Source organism: Antrostomus carolinensis, unplaced genomic scaffold, assembly GCF_000700745.2.
Source record: "Antrostomus carolinensis isolate BGI_N321 unplaced genomic scaffold, ASM70074v2 scaffold597, whole genome shotgun sequence".
Lineage (NCBI taxonomy): Eukaryota > Metazoa > Chordata > Aves > Caprimulgiformes > Caprimulgidae > Antrostomus > Antrostomus carolinensis.
Window position 1 is genome coordinate 28356 of NW_010325142.1, and position 13886 is coordinate 42241.

At 45.1% G+C, this 13886-nt stretch overlaps 1 protein-coding gene across 2 annotated transcripts in view; it reads left to right on the forward strand.

Annotated features, from left to right (window-relative positions):
- The first annotated feature begins 274 nt into the window (after positions 1–274).
- The window catches only part of EPB41 (erythrocyte membrane protein band 4.1), a 50787-nt gene continuing 37175 nt past the window's right edge, over positions 275–13886 (forward strand). The window contains exons 1-6 of one of the 2 annotated variants that reach the window (XM_010171104.1): positions 275–736; positions 3474–3704; positions 7012–7116; positions 10176–10218; positions 12217–12292; positions 12773–12991. In XM_010171104.1, the coding sequence (XP_010169406.1) occupies positions 275–736; positions 3474–3704; positions 7012–7116; positions 10176–10218; positions 12217–12292; positions 12773–12991 (1136 nt within the window). The remainder of the gene's footprint in view (positions 737–3473; positions 3705–7011; positions 7117–10175; positions 10219–12216; positions 12293–12772; positions 12992–13886) is intronic. The other variant, XM_010171105.1, reaches the window with a different exon arrangement.

The following is a 13886-nucleotide window of genomic DNA, read 5'->3' on the forward strand; positions in this document are numbered from 1 at the left end:
GTGCCAGGACATTTAGCAGTTTGGAGTCAGCATTTTCCAAATGGTGGAAGATGCACGAGCAAAGGTCGGCAGAGATGTTTCTATCAAAGCAAACCTTAGCTAAATGAATGATCTGTTTGCTCCTAATGTAGGCTGGAGTTGGCAGGACAAGGTGATGTGACTGGGGAACATGGTGTGTCTGTACTTGTGGCTTGGTTTGAATAGCTTAATGGAGACTTAAATATTGGAATTTTCTTGATGGAGACCTTTTGTACATCTCTCTTACAGCATCATCATGACAACAGAGAAGAGCCCAGCGGCGGATGCTGACAATTCGGAGCAGCAGCAAGCCAAAGAGGAGGAAGGAGCTGCTGAAACACAAAAGCAAGAGGCTTCCCTAGAGGAAGGGGCTCAGCAGACGTCGGAGGGACAGCCTGCAGCGGGGCAGAAGCAGAAGACCTCCAACGGCGATACGCCCACGCACGAGGAGCAGAGCAAGAAGGAGCGCCGCACCTCTGAGGGCCGAGTTCTCTCCCGCCTGTTCTCATCCTTTCTCAGGAGGCCCAAGTCTCAGGTGTCCGAAGAGGACAAAGACACTGATGCTCCTAAAGAGGTGGGAGGTGACCAGAAAGACCTGGGATTAGGAGCCAGCCCTGATGAAGACATCCTGGTGAAAGCCCCGATTGCAGCTCCTGAGCCTGAGCTCAAAACCGATCCATCCCTAGATCTTCATTCCTTAAGCAGTGCAGAAACACAGGTAAAACACCCTGCTCTGTGTGACATGCTGCCTTCTCTTCTTGAAAATGTGTTGTCTTAGCCAAAACTATAAAAACTTCCTATCCTAGGATGATAAGCTTAGTCAGAAAAATTCATGAGATACTAAAGAAGCCCTTGTCAGCCCCCTGTGTTGCATCACATACTTCCCACTCTTGCATTCCTGTATTAGACTGTCCTGCAAAGTTCCTGCTCCTGAAATGGTGCTCACACTTCACAGCTTAACTTAAAATGTCCCGTGCTGACTCTTTACTCTGCTGAGCCCTGGGAAGTCACATCAGAACTAGGGTTCACATTCATAATTCACAGCAGAGCGGTTGCTTGTTGGGATGTCCTTGGTGTCTACAGAATAAAGGCAGGTCAGTGGCAGGATGTGGATTTGGGAAAGGGTTTCCTTGACTTGAAGGAGCACAAACCTGGCTTTTCAGAACTTGGTCATCTGTTTAGATCTGTTCAGCCCAGACTGGTGCTGAGCCTGCCAAATACAAATATTTTCTGCTTATGCATCATGTAGACAGGGATTTCTGCACAGCACGTGGGCTGAGCCCAGCTCCTAGTAGCCGTCTGGTGTCTACTCTTTACAGCCAGGGTCATTTTTCATGCAAAATTTAAAGTTTTTAAAGCATAGTAGAAACTGAGGCAGAGACACCCCCAAGGAAACATTCACAAAGCTGCTGCTGGGTGTTGATTTGGGGGTATTAGATACCTTCTCTGACTCCTTGGCAGGTGTCTTGGGTAAGTGCAGCTCTGCCATTGATAGCGCAGCTTCCCAGAGTTAGAGAAAGGTGAGTGCTCCTTCCCCTGAGATGAGGATTTCTTAAAACCCAACCAACCTTTGTGTGTATTGCTGGAGTCACAGCACCTTAGTGGTAAAATCTGGATTACTTACCCCCCCCGCTTTACATTTTGAATGGGCTCCAGAGAGGTGTTACAAGTCTGCAAACTCCAGATTTCAGCTGGTTTTTTGAGCAATACAAGTCAGAGCTTTGCCAGTTGCAGGCAGTACTTGTAAATCCACCTCCTTAAAATTACAAAGGTGTGGAGAATGTAGTATGTAGCACCTTTTTCTATTTTTTCCCCTCAAATTTCTGAGCCTGTGGAAAACCTGGGATGATCTCTGGTCATGTTTTGTACCTGTGAGGGCTGGGATTAGTAGAGTTGGGGGGGGAGCTGGAAATTTTCATGGAATTTCAACCCAGAAATTTTATCTTCAAGAGGAACTACACGATTTCTTTCTGATTTCTTTCTCTATTTAACTTTGATTTACTGCTTTTAAGCACGTGTGAGTGTGCCTCCACAGCCTTCCTTCACCATGGGGTGTTTGTTTCAGATGAAGCATGCTTTTTTTTTTTTTGTAGTTCTTATTTTAGATCAACGGCAGTGGCTTTTTGAACTGTGACACTCGGCAGATATTTCTGCCGTGAAAGCATTTACGAGGTGCTGCCTCTTTGATAAATGCTGACCGCCGGGCATTACGAGCTTTGCCTGATTCCCTGCTCCCGATTGTCCTGGCCCTGTTGGAGCAGAAGTCAGCAGCTTGTGAACGTTATTTAGTTTTTTTTAAATACCTCCGTGCAGTTGTGCCTGGGTGTGATGATTTCATGAGATGTGATGGGCTGAAAGGACAGGGTTTTGCTCTTCCTCTGCGCCGGCTGCGTGCTCCTGCTGCATCAAACCTCTTCCAGCACTTGTTGGAGCTTGTTGTGAACTCATTTAACCTGCTGAAATGGCAGTGGAAAAAAAACCAACCCAGCTTCCTTCCTCCTCCTGTCCCCAACTGCATCTTTTTCTGCTGGTTTAATGAATTAAACTGGCTTGCAAAGTGCTTCAGTAGGCAAAGGGAGAGTGGTGTGAAGGCTGCCTTCCATTTTTGGTGGCAGAGAGCTGCTTGGTCAGCTCAGGCAGCTGTGAAGTCTCAGCGCTGACCCCTGTTTTTCATACTACTGCTACCATACTGGGGGCTGGAGCACTGGGGCAAAGCCCATCGCCCTGGGTGGCAGTGGGAGTGTGGGGGCCCCTGCAGTGGGTGTGCTGGGTATCTGGCTGAGGAGGGGGAAAAGTTACTAGTCCAAAATTTGCTAACATTAAGACCATAGAATCATAGAATGGTTTGGGTTGGAAGGGACCTGAAAGCTCATCCAGTCCCAACCCCCCTGCCAGCAGCAGGGACACCTTCCACTAGACCAGGTTGCTCAAAGCCTCATCCAACCTGGCCTGAAACACTTCCAGGGAGGGGGCATCCACAACTTTCTTGGGCAACCTGGGCCAGTGTCTCACCACCCTCATAGTGAAGAACTTCTTCCTAATATCTCATCTAAACCTCCCCTCTTTCAGCTTAAACCCATTTCCCCTTGTTTTGTCATTAACTGCCCTTATGAAAAGTCCCTCCCCAGCTTTCTTGTAGGCAAATGAGGATTTGTAGACCATGAGGATTTGCATGATGTAATTGGCCCTGATTTCTCTAATCAACCCTTTTTCCTTTTCTATTACATCCTTTATGAAATGAAGACTTGAGAATGACTTGAAAGGCTTTAAAAATTAACATCATTACCTCGCTCACCCAAGCTGCTGCTCCAGGTCCCAGTTACACCTTTAAGTCAGATAGCTAATTTTGGGGTGAGATCCCAGCCCTGTGTTGCACCTACACAGTTCTTGTTTCATGTGATGGTTTTTTTACTTGACACATCTCAATTGTAATTTGGGTGATGTGGGGTTTTCAGCCTGCACAGGAGGAGAGGAGGGACGACCAGGAGCCGGACAGCAGAGACCTTGGGGACAAGGAAGGAGGAGAACTGAAGGAAGAGTGTGCCAAGCCAGAGCCAAAACAAGAGACTCCAGAGACCAAAGCAGAGAAGGATTTGAAAACTGCCCAGAGAGCAGTAAAAAAACACAGAAACATGTACTGCAAAGTCGTCTTGCTGGATGACAACATTTTTGAGTGCTCTGTGGATGTAAGTACTTTTGGGGTTTGCTTTTGCTTCACCTCTTTTCCCTCTCCCTTCTCCTCCCCATGAAAAATCACCACAAACACCATTTAATAGGGGCCTAATTTGCTGTTGGTGAATTACACGACAAGCTTTAGTGCAGAACAGTCTTGCTAGAACCTGTAACAACTTATTTAGTGTGTTGTAAGAATCTATGAGTGCCTAGGAATCTTTTTATTTTTTAATTGTTCTACAATTTCCTGGGTGTCTTGCTTTATAAAGGTGGGGGGAGGTTTAAAAAAAAAAGTTATATTACTTGCTGTTCATCTTCTCTCTCATTTGTATCCCACACTAGAGTTTAGGTTTTTGTGTTAGGTTGGGATTGTCTGAATATTTTCTGCCCCTTTCCCTTGAATGAAATGGGTTGTCAAGTTGAGTTGTGCTTTTCTGTTCACCCAACGTATGTTTGCTGGCTAACGTAACTCCTGGAGCTTGGATGTAAAGAAAAACGTGCTGTGTTTAGCCTGCAGTTGAATATATTTGCAGTAAACAATTTAAAATCATTATCTTGACTTACAGCACTGCAAACCCCTTCATCTGAGAGCTTTTCTTCTGCTTTATTTTGTCCCTTTTTCTCACAGAGCTGTCTCGCTGTCAGGGCAATAAAAAGCTCGCAGAAATCCCCATTTCAGTATTGAAGCACTTGTCCAGAATATTAATAATCCAGTCGTTAGAGTGTACTTCCATCAGCTTGTTTTTCCCCAGTCCTGCTGGCTAAATGGGCCAGGAAAGGGTATCTGGGCACAGGGCTCCTCGGGAAAGCGGTTACCTTGGGTGATCCTGGGCAAGTAGGTCAGCACCGACCGTTTGTGTAACGACATCGCTGCTGTTCCTGCCCGGGATCAGCTCAGACCATTGACACCCCAGTTGCTTTTCCTTTTGCTGGTGATTTTTTGTGCAGCCCCCAAAAGGAAACTGTTCCCTGAAATGCTGGCGGCAGCTCGCTGTGGCTTTGTGCTCGAGTTTCTTGCAGTGATGCCTTCAAATCACAGAATCACGGGATGTTGTGAGCTGGAAGGACCCACCAGGATGATGGAGTCCGACTTGTGCCCCTGCACAGGACAATCCCAACATTCACACCATGTCCCTAAGGGCCTTGGCCAAATGCTGCTGCAATCTTGTCAGGCTTGGTGCCATGAGCACCTCCCTGGGGAGCCTGTTCCAGTGCTCCACCACCCTCTGCCTCAAGAACCTTTTCCTCATGGCCAACCTCACCCTCCCCTGCCGCATCTTCCTGCCATTTCCTCTGCTCCTGGCATTCGTTGGTGGCCAGAGAGAAGAGATCAGCGCCTGCCCCTCCTCTTCCCCTTGGGAGGAAGTTCTAGACCCCCATGAGATCTCCTCTCAGTCTCCTCTTCTCCAGGCTGAACAAACCAAGTGACTTCAGCCTCTCCTCACACAGCTTCCCCTCTAAACCCTTCCCCAATGTTGTGTCCCTGCTCTGGACACTCTCCAGCAGCTTTAGATCCTTTTTCTCCTGTGGTGCCCAAACAACCCCCAGTACTGGAGGTGAGGCCACACCAGTGCAGAGCAGGCTGCATGGACACTGCTGGTGGGAGAGCTGGTGGTGGTGTGGTTGGTCCCTATTTGAGCAGGACATTAGAAATCTCTTTCTGTAGGTACAGAGAGTGGTGGTGGGAACTGTGGAGTGGATTAGGAGGGGCTGCTGTCGTTGAGACCCTCTTGACGTGTACCTTGGATTTAACACCAATATAATCCTCCTCTAGCATTTCGAGAATTTATTAAGGCTTGATTGGGAAGGAATTGCAAAGGTGTAGGCAAAGACCAGCACAAATGCCTTTATCCAAGAAGAAGCACCTCTCCTATGAGGACAGGCTGAGGGAGTTGGGGCTGTTCAGCCTGTAGAAGAGAAGGCTCCAGGGAGACCTTCTAGTGGCCTCCCAGTACCTGAAGGGCCTGCAAGAAAGCTGGGGAAGGTCTTTTCATAAGGGCAGTTAATAACAAAACAAGGGGAAATGGGTTTAAACTGAAAGAGGGGAGGTTTAGATGAGATATTAGGAAGAAGTTCTTCACTGTGAGGGTGGTGAGACACTGTCCCAGGTTGGCCAGAGAAGCTGTGGCTGCTCCTCCCTGGAAGTGTTCAAGGCCAGGCTGGATGAGGCTTTGAGCAACCTGGTCTAGTGGAAGGTGTCCCTGCTGCTGGCAGGGGGGTTGGGACTGGATGAGCTTTAAGGTCCCTTCCAACCCAAACCATTCTGTGATTCTAAGAATGGGTGCTCTCAGGCATCCTTTCCAGTTGACAACCATGGGATGTTTTTAATTCCTTTGCCAATTCCTTGAGAAATATCCAGGCCAACACGTGCACTGCGTTACCTCTAGAGTCACAAAGTACGCACTAAGGACCTTACAGCTGAAGGACTGGAATGAACCAAGGCTCTGGTCTTGGATCAGTTGCCACGTAAGTAACGACTCAAAGGAGAGATGAGGGCACAAGTGATGCGTTAGTAAAGCTGGTTTTGTGTCACTGGAACTGCGCTTTCTCCTCAGCAAAGCCTCCAGTAGAATTCGCTGCTTCTGGTTACCGTCGTTTTCTGCCTCAGGGATGTTTTCCTTCATGCTTTTGGACTAAAAGAGTGTCTCTTCCTAAGGGCAGTTCACTTCTGCAGCATTTGGGAAAATAAAAAGAGGAGTTAGGGATGTTCCAAGTGTGTTTCTTGGAGGCAAGGAGTTGTGTGCTGAGCAGCTTATGGTACATAAGGCGGAACTGGAGAAACTGGGTTTGGTCAGCAGATTGGGTTGATGATAAGGCCATGGAAATGGTGGACTTTGGTGCTGAGATGCTATTTTTTTTGTGACCTTGCTGAGCCAAGTTGCCCCCAAAATGGGGGACTATAGCAGTGGGTTGTGTCAGCAGTTTCATACCCTATGTTGGTCATCTTTTGATCGATGCCTGATTGTCTGACAGCCTGGAGCTGGGATATATCAGTGCGGTAGATCTACTTTGAGAGGGAAAAACTGTACAAATCCTTGGTGTTTATTGAGTGGTGTTGAGAAGCTCAGCTTTGGGGGGACTGGTGGTAGCAGAGAGACCTGCTGCAGTTCCCATTTGGTTTGAATTTTTATGCCTGATGCTCTTTCTTTAAGGGGTACTTGCTCCGAAACAGCCAGGAGAGCTGATTTTGAGCTACTCAGGACTTTTTTCCCCTTCCCAATAGTGTACAGTGTGGTTTTACGTTCTCTTTCTCCCCTCTCCCGTGAACAAGGGCAGGCAAAAACCAACCCGTCCTACAGAATATCCTTTGTGTCTTTGCAGAAACATGCCAAGGGGCAGGATCTACTTAAAAAAGTCTGTGACCACCTCAATCTCTTGGAAGAAGACTACTTTGGTTTGGCCATATGGGACACGCCAGCCTCCAGGGTAAGCAGTTGCTGTGGCACGGTGTTCCACACCCAGGTGGATGCAGCTCTTTCAAAGGATCATCTCCCCTGGGGAGGAGGTGGTGTATAAGCTCTTCGTAAAACTCTTTTTGGTGTCCTCCCCAAAAACAGACTCATCACAGAAGGAGAAATTGTGGATAAATGACTACAGGAGCGTGGATTTTAGTAAAAAGAGCTATGTGAGCTTGGATCTTCACCTGGACAAAATTCCTGATACTAGTTTACTGCAAAATGATGCCATTAATTTGTAAAGCTATAGCTCAAGAAGATGGGGGAAGGCTTTTCTCACTGTAGAAAAGCAGCAGGGGTTTTTCATTGTGATTTTAAGAAGAGATAAACTACTTTTAGGCTATAGAAGATGAACCTGAAACCCCCACACTGCAGGAGGACTTGACAGTCTTGGAGCCTGTGTTCACCAAACTGAACAGGAGTGAAAGCTGGTGGTCCTGGTGTCATTTTTTGTAAGGTTTGGTCAGAGCCATCCAGAGCAGTTTTGAGTTGAGCCTTTGCTCCGTGAAAGAACATGCATGACTCTTCATACCAAAACTCTTACTCATACGGTTTCAGTTTAAGGTCTCTGTTTGGTGAGACTCAAGCAGTGTCTTATCTTTTAAACCCTTGGTTATGCTTTAACTCAAGCAGTTACTCAAGCTCTGTTTAATGAAGCTAACCAAAAGTGTGCTAAATTGAAATCAAGCACCCACTTTTACATCCTTTAGACCAGTTGTGTTGGTCCATGTTCTGACTGTTCCCGTGCTTTGCCTACAGCAGTTGCATATGGACCAGGTTACTACAGGTGACATACATTTGTCATTAAATACTTATTAATTGCAAGTGTGAATTTCTAATACACAGGCAAAATAACCATCCTGTTGCTATTTGAGGCAGGCAGAGCTCAGTCTTGTGTTTATTTTACTATTTTAATGTGATGTCTCCCTGTTTTCTTGTATGTGAAATGTACTTCCATGTATATGGGCTGGATTTTTTTACTCTGGGAATTTGCTGTGCTTGCAGATAGAGGGACCCATGTACTTTTAGATCCAATTAAAAGCAAAAAGAGTTTAGCTGGAGCAGCTCAACTTTGTACACTTAGGGTAGCTCAACACTGCAGCTCCTGGACCCCCGGGACTCGCTCTGCTCACGTCCAGATGTGCTGGTGTTGATTCTTCTGAAAGCCAAAGCGTGCACCTCCTTCCCCCGAGCTGACGAGGGCTGAGGGGCTGTGCAGCAGGGACTGAAAACAGGTAGTTTATCAGATTTGTGTCCTAGATCCAGGAGCTGAGGAAGGTAAAGCCGCTGTACATTTAGCTCCAGTGCAGAGTAAGCTGCTTGGTGGAAATCTAGATTGTTCTAATAGGGAAAAAACACCATTTTTGGGTTTTTTGGGGGAATCTTTCTGGTTATATTTCACTGAACTTTGAAAGCTTAAGCTCCATCTCTCTCTTGCTGTAACTTCAAACAAGACTTGACAGTGAGTAACTGATTCACAGGTAGAAATTATCTTAATAGGAAATCAACAGATGAGCTTCTGCGCCTCACTCGTGGCTGAGTGGAGCAGGTGGAGATGCACATGTCTATTCCTGGACAGGGAAGGATTGCATGCAGGATTTTCCACCTTGATATTTAGGAATAAGCTTTCCTGGGGCTGGGCAATAGAAACATTCCCTATTTCCATGTGGGAATAGGAGATGGTGACAGTGGGAATAGGAGGTGGTGACAGTGGATGGAGCAGCTGGTCTGCACCGAAGGAGCTTGATGCTCATGCTGCTCTGAAAGGGAGGATTGTTTCCTTCTGATTCATGATACAGTGTTGGATCAAAGTGCTGTTAATTAATGTACCCACCATTGTCTGCTGGATCAGGCAGGATGAGTGCTGAGGAGGCATGACTGCACCCTGGGCTCAGCTCCCCGAAACCCAACTGTTAGGGCTTCAGTAACGAGTAGTCGTGGCACTGGCGTGGACCTAGAGATGCTCTGCTTAAAACAGTGGCCCTAAAGAGACAACAAGTGGCATGTCTACCTTTCAAAAGCATTTTATATCCCCAGTTTTATAGGTTAGAGGGGCAAGCATATAAAAAGATGAGATTAAATGTAAGTATCACCGCCTCCCTGCCATGAAATGACGTGTCCTTCTGGTCAAGACAGATTAGCTTGGGGGATTCAGTGGGTTAATTCCTTCACCTCAGGAGACCTGGATGTCCAAATCCTGCTCAGAGCTCATGAAAATGGTTTAACGTTGCTTCTCCAGGAAGGCTGTTAGCACCGTGCCATCCCATTCAGCAGGGCAGACCCTGAACTCTGCAAAGAGAAAGGCTTGTTCTTGACGTGCTGGGAGTTGCTCAAACCATGCTGGCAAAAACAGGAGTTGTTTTTTGAAGCTTATGTTGCACCACCATCTCACAAAACCTCAAATTACAGAGAGGAGGGGGAAAAAAGGATATATTTCTAAATTTGTAGCTGAGATAATTACTAGAAACTTGAGTCATACTTAAAAGAGATGAAGTTTATGTCACACTGCTGTAAAATATTCCAGCCTTCCCCAGTGATTGGATGTTTTCACTCGTTCTTCAGTGATTAGGTCATTAAAAACCATAGTTAATAATAGAAAGTCTTGGTGATCTTTGTTCTGAGTAGGGTAAGTACAGAGAGAATGAGCCTAAAATGAGTGCAAGCATCGTATTTGCCTATTTTTAAAGGTCCTGGAGAAAAAAACCCAATGTGTTACACAAGTGCCCCTCGTAGCTGGATGTGGCCATGACCGTACCTGCTGCTATGTGCTTGCAGCCCTAATATATTGATTTTTTATAACTCCTGTTCGTCGTGTGTCCCCTACAAGTACCTGGTAGGTGAAGGATTGGAAATGCACCCACTGAATCCACAGACTGGAGTAAAAGTTGTGAAAAATGCACCATCTCTCCAGTTTCTGTGACTGCATTTATGTCAAATATTGTCTTTTTTGCCATATTTTTAGCAACTTGCAGTTTTCTTTGGTGTTTCTGGAATGTCTATTAAACTGTGAATGTTTTTATCCTCTTATAGACGTGGCTGGATCCTGCCAAAGAAATAAAAAAACAGGTTCATGGTAAGTAGATTGAATTTAGCATGTGAGTGTGTGTGGTTTCTCCCTGCTTCCCTAAATAAGCGTGGCTTTGGCGGGTGATCTGGGGGGGCCCAAGGATGGGTGAGAGTTCAAGTGAGGATGTCTGGCAGGGATCAGCACAAGTTCAAGCAGTCTCTGCATCCTTTTTCTTCTGCTTAAGTACTTAATGATGCTCTAGATTTAGGAAAAAATGTATTTTCCTTGGGGAAATATAGCTTGGGGTGTGTTCGCCCTCTGCAAACCCACACTGTCCCTGCTACCATGCAACGCTCAAATGGGAGATCTGCTCCATGGTGGATGGGAAAATAGGTGTCAGTGGGAACCATTTAAATCTCAAAGGAGACTAGGAGAACCCAAGCAAAATTATATGCTGTAGCAAGGTTTTATAGACTCTGAGGCTGTTTTGGGGTCCAAATAGGGGTACTGGATTGATAAATGGCTCGAGTAGTGTCAGGGCAGATTCCAGATCCTTTCCAAAGTTGTATTTTCAGGTCTACTAGCACTGAATTAGTTCAAGGGGGTGGTGTCAAAGTGAAATAAATTTTAGATGCTTTTGTTTTCTCTCAGGAGCAAGTCTGAGTGCTTTGAGAGTAAAATACTGTTTTCTGGAAGTGAAATACTGTTTTACGAAAGTGAAACACAGCTTTACACCTGCTGTTGGTTTGGGGTGCAGAATGAAGTATGTCATTAAGTACAGATTAGGAAGGAAATGCCGCAGGGCTATGGAGCAGGAACAGCTCCTGCTCTTATCAACTTCTCTTGGAATCGATACCAGGATGTATGTAAAGGGCATGAGCTGCTCTGACCGTGCAGGTAAAATTCAAATCAGAAGTGTGAGGAGCGACCTGCTGTGGAATCTGATCCCCTGAGATGGGTTAAATGGCAAATTATTTGGTTTTACTTGAATCTATGTTGAGTGTGTGGATGAATCTGTGTCCACCAATGTATGTTGGTTTAGGTAACCTCTGCTGCCTAAAATATCTTCTTGAAATAACTCATTTTGAACTGTGTGTAATGAAAACAACATGCCTTGTGTTTAATCCCAGTTAGGGTGTTGCATAAGAAGTAAATCCATGAATGCTACATCCTCCCTTCTCCCTGTTTGAGATTGCCATAAATCTCTGAGCAAGTTAAGCGCAGGGGTATCTTCTCTTTCTGAAATGAATAGTATTTTAAACTAGTGTTAAAAGCACAGCAGTGGGGGAGTTGTAACTATGAAAATTACTTTGAGTGCTTAATGGATTGGCCAGGACTGGTTTTTGTGGGTAAACATGATTATTTTCAAGGAAAAGAGGAAATAACCCCTTCAGCTGTGTCACCTAAACAGTCCAAACCACAAATAATGCCAGTTCTGGGTGTGATGATGTGGATTCTCCCTCTAGTTAATGGCTGTAACGATGCTGTGTAAGGTTTGCAACAAGGTGTGTTAAATCATTTAGGTCTGAACTTGTAAAGCTCTTCCTTGCTGGTTTCTTCCAGAGATTGATGCTTGTATTGTGTTGAGTTTAAACTGTGGTCTGACCACAGTGTGTTAGGCTGCTGAGTGAATTAGCACATCTGCTCCTTACAAGAAATTGAAAATGGGGTTCAATGATAAAACAGTTGCTCGTTCATTAACCGAGACCACACGCCTGACCTCTCCTCATCAATCTTTTTCAATCAGTGAAAAAACCTGCAATTCAGTTTCTTAGCAATGAATTTAATTTTTTTTCCACAAGTTGTGGTTTATTCACCTGAATTTTCCTGCCCTGCTTTGTTTTCTCCTGCTTGTATCTTAGCTCCTGTAAATGAAATGGTATCTTACACCGTCTGCTTAAGCAGCAGCTAGCTGTGGGAGCGAGCTGTATTAAAATCAATGTTATGATCCACTAGCTGTATTTTGAAGATCAGACTGGATACCCCCAGCTGTTTGTAACGACTGACTATCACGAAGCTGTTCTGGTATGTTTGTTTTTCTCAACTTCTTCTTTGTAATTGCAGGAGGACCCTGGGATTTTACCTTCAATGTCAAGTTTTATCCACCGGATCCCGCTCAGCTGACAGAGGACATCACCAGGTGAATTACCTGGGGACCCAGGGAGTTCGCTGAGCAAATGAAACCACTAGAACGGGGAGATTGAATAGAAATTTTTTAATATTTGGGTGTTATTCCATCCTTCAGCAAGGAGATAGGATGTTTTGGAGGGTTTTCTGTTTGTTTTTAGTGGATGTGTGGGATGCTCCCACTCTCCACCGAAGTCCACATGCATAAAGCAGTGTCATTTATAATCCTGACATGTGTGTGTTTGGATAGAAAAGTAAATTTTTATTTAAAAACAAACTTTTCTGATCATAAGCGTACTCTACTACCTTTCCAGAGTTAAGTCCTCCTGCCTTACATGCTGTTTACGGTGAGAATATTACCCCATAAGTAAAAATACAGGTAGAAGTTGGCATATTTTTATGCATCAGTGGCATAAAAAAAGAGATTCTGTTTGGTCTTCAAGTTTCTGTATGTTCTCTGTAAATAGTATTTTGCTTTTTTCCCCCCCTCCAGGTATTATTTGTGTCTTCAGCTTAGACAAGACATCATTACGGGGCGGCTGCCCTGTTCCTTTGCAACTTTGGCTCTGCTGGGTTCCTACACTGTCCAGTCTGAGTTGGGAGACTACGATCCTGATCTGCACGGCCCAGATTACATCACTGAATTTAAATTGGCCCCAAACCAGACAAAAGAGCTTGAAGAGAAGGTTGTGGAGCTTCATAAAACATACAGGTAAGGTGTGGTGGCTGGAGCAGCCAGAAATAATGGCAATAATGGGGCTTTCTGGTGTTTTCCCCACCTCTGTTGTATGCTTTTTATTTCCTGCTGCACCAGTTTTTATGTTGGCAACAGAAGCTTTAGCAGTAAGGCATAAATTTTCAGGTACTGAAAACTGATTTTTCAGCTACTGAGGACATCAGCTATTTTAAAAAAAAATTAATATTTTAAAGTTAGAACAAAATCTTTCTAGAAGCTGAAATTCTGTTTTCCAGTGGGAAGAAGAAACCATGTTTTTAGCAAGCAGATACAAAGTCTGGCAAGTATGTTTTAACAAATGCTCTTTTTCAACAGTATCGCATGAAAGTTACTTTTATTTTAGGTGAAAATGCAATGCAAAATTTGCTTGCTTTAACCTTGCCCTCTGTCTTTTTGTTTTGTTTTGTTTTTAATATTTGCTTCGGGATTTATCTAATTTTTGGATTGCAGTCTGGTTGGAGCAGATCCCGTCTCTGCGTACAGGCTGTAGCCTGCAGCGTGTTTGAGGTTTTCTGCTGCTACGTTTAATGAGTAATGCTTTATAATGTGGAATTATTCTGGATAATGCAGGAGGTATAAACCTGCAGCTGGCCTCTCCTCCTCCTATTTCCCAGCACAACCATGACCTGGGCAGATGTCTCTTGTTCAGGTAGGGTTGAAGGACTCCTGGGAGTCCCCCTGGTACCAAATTAAAGGGTCACAGCGACTGAAACTCTTCCTTATCTTATTTTTGAGTTTATTTTCATAGATGTTCTTGAGTGCTTGGACTGCAGAAGCTGTGCAGAGCTGTGTGCTCACCAGCACAGAGGGCTGGCTTGGTGAACAGCTACCCAGCAGCTTCTGTGCTCTCCCAGAGATACATTTGAGTTTT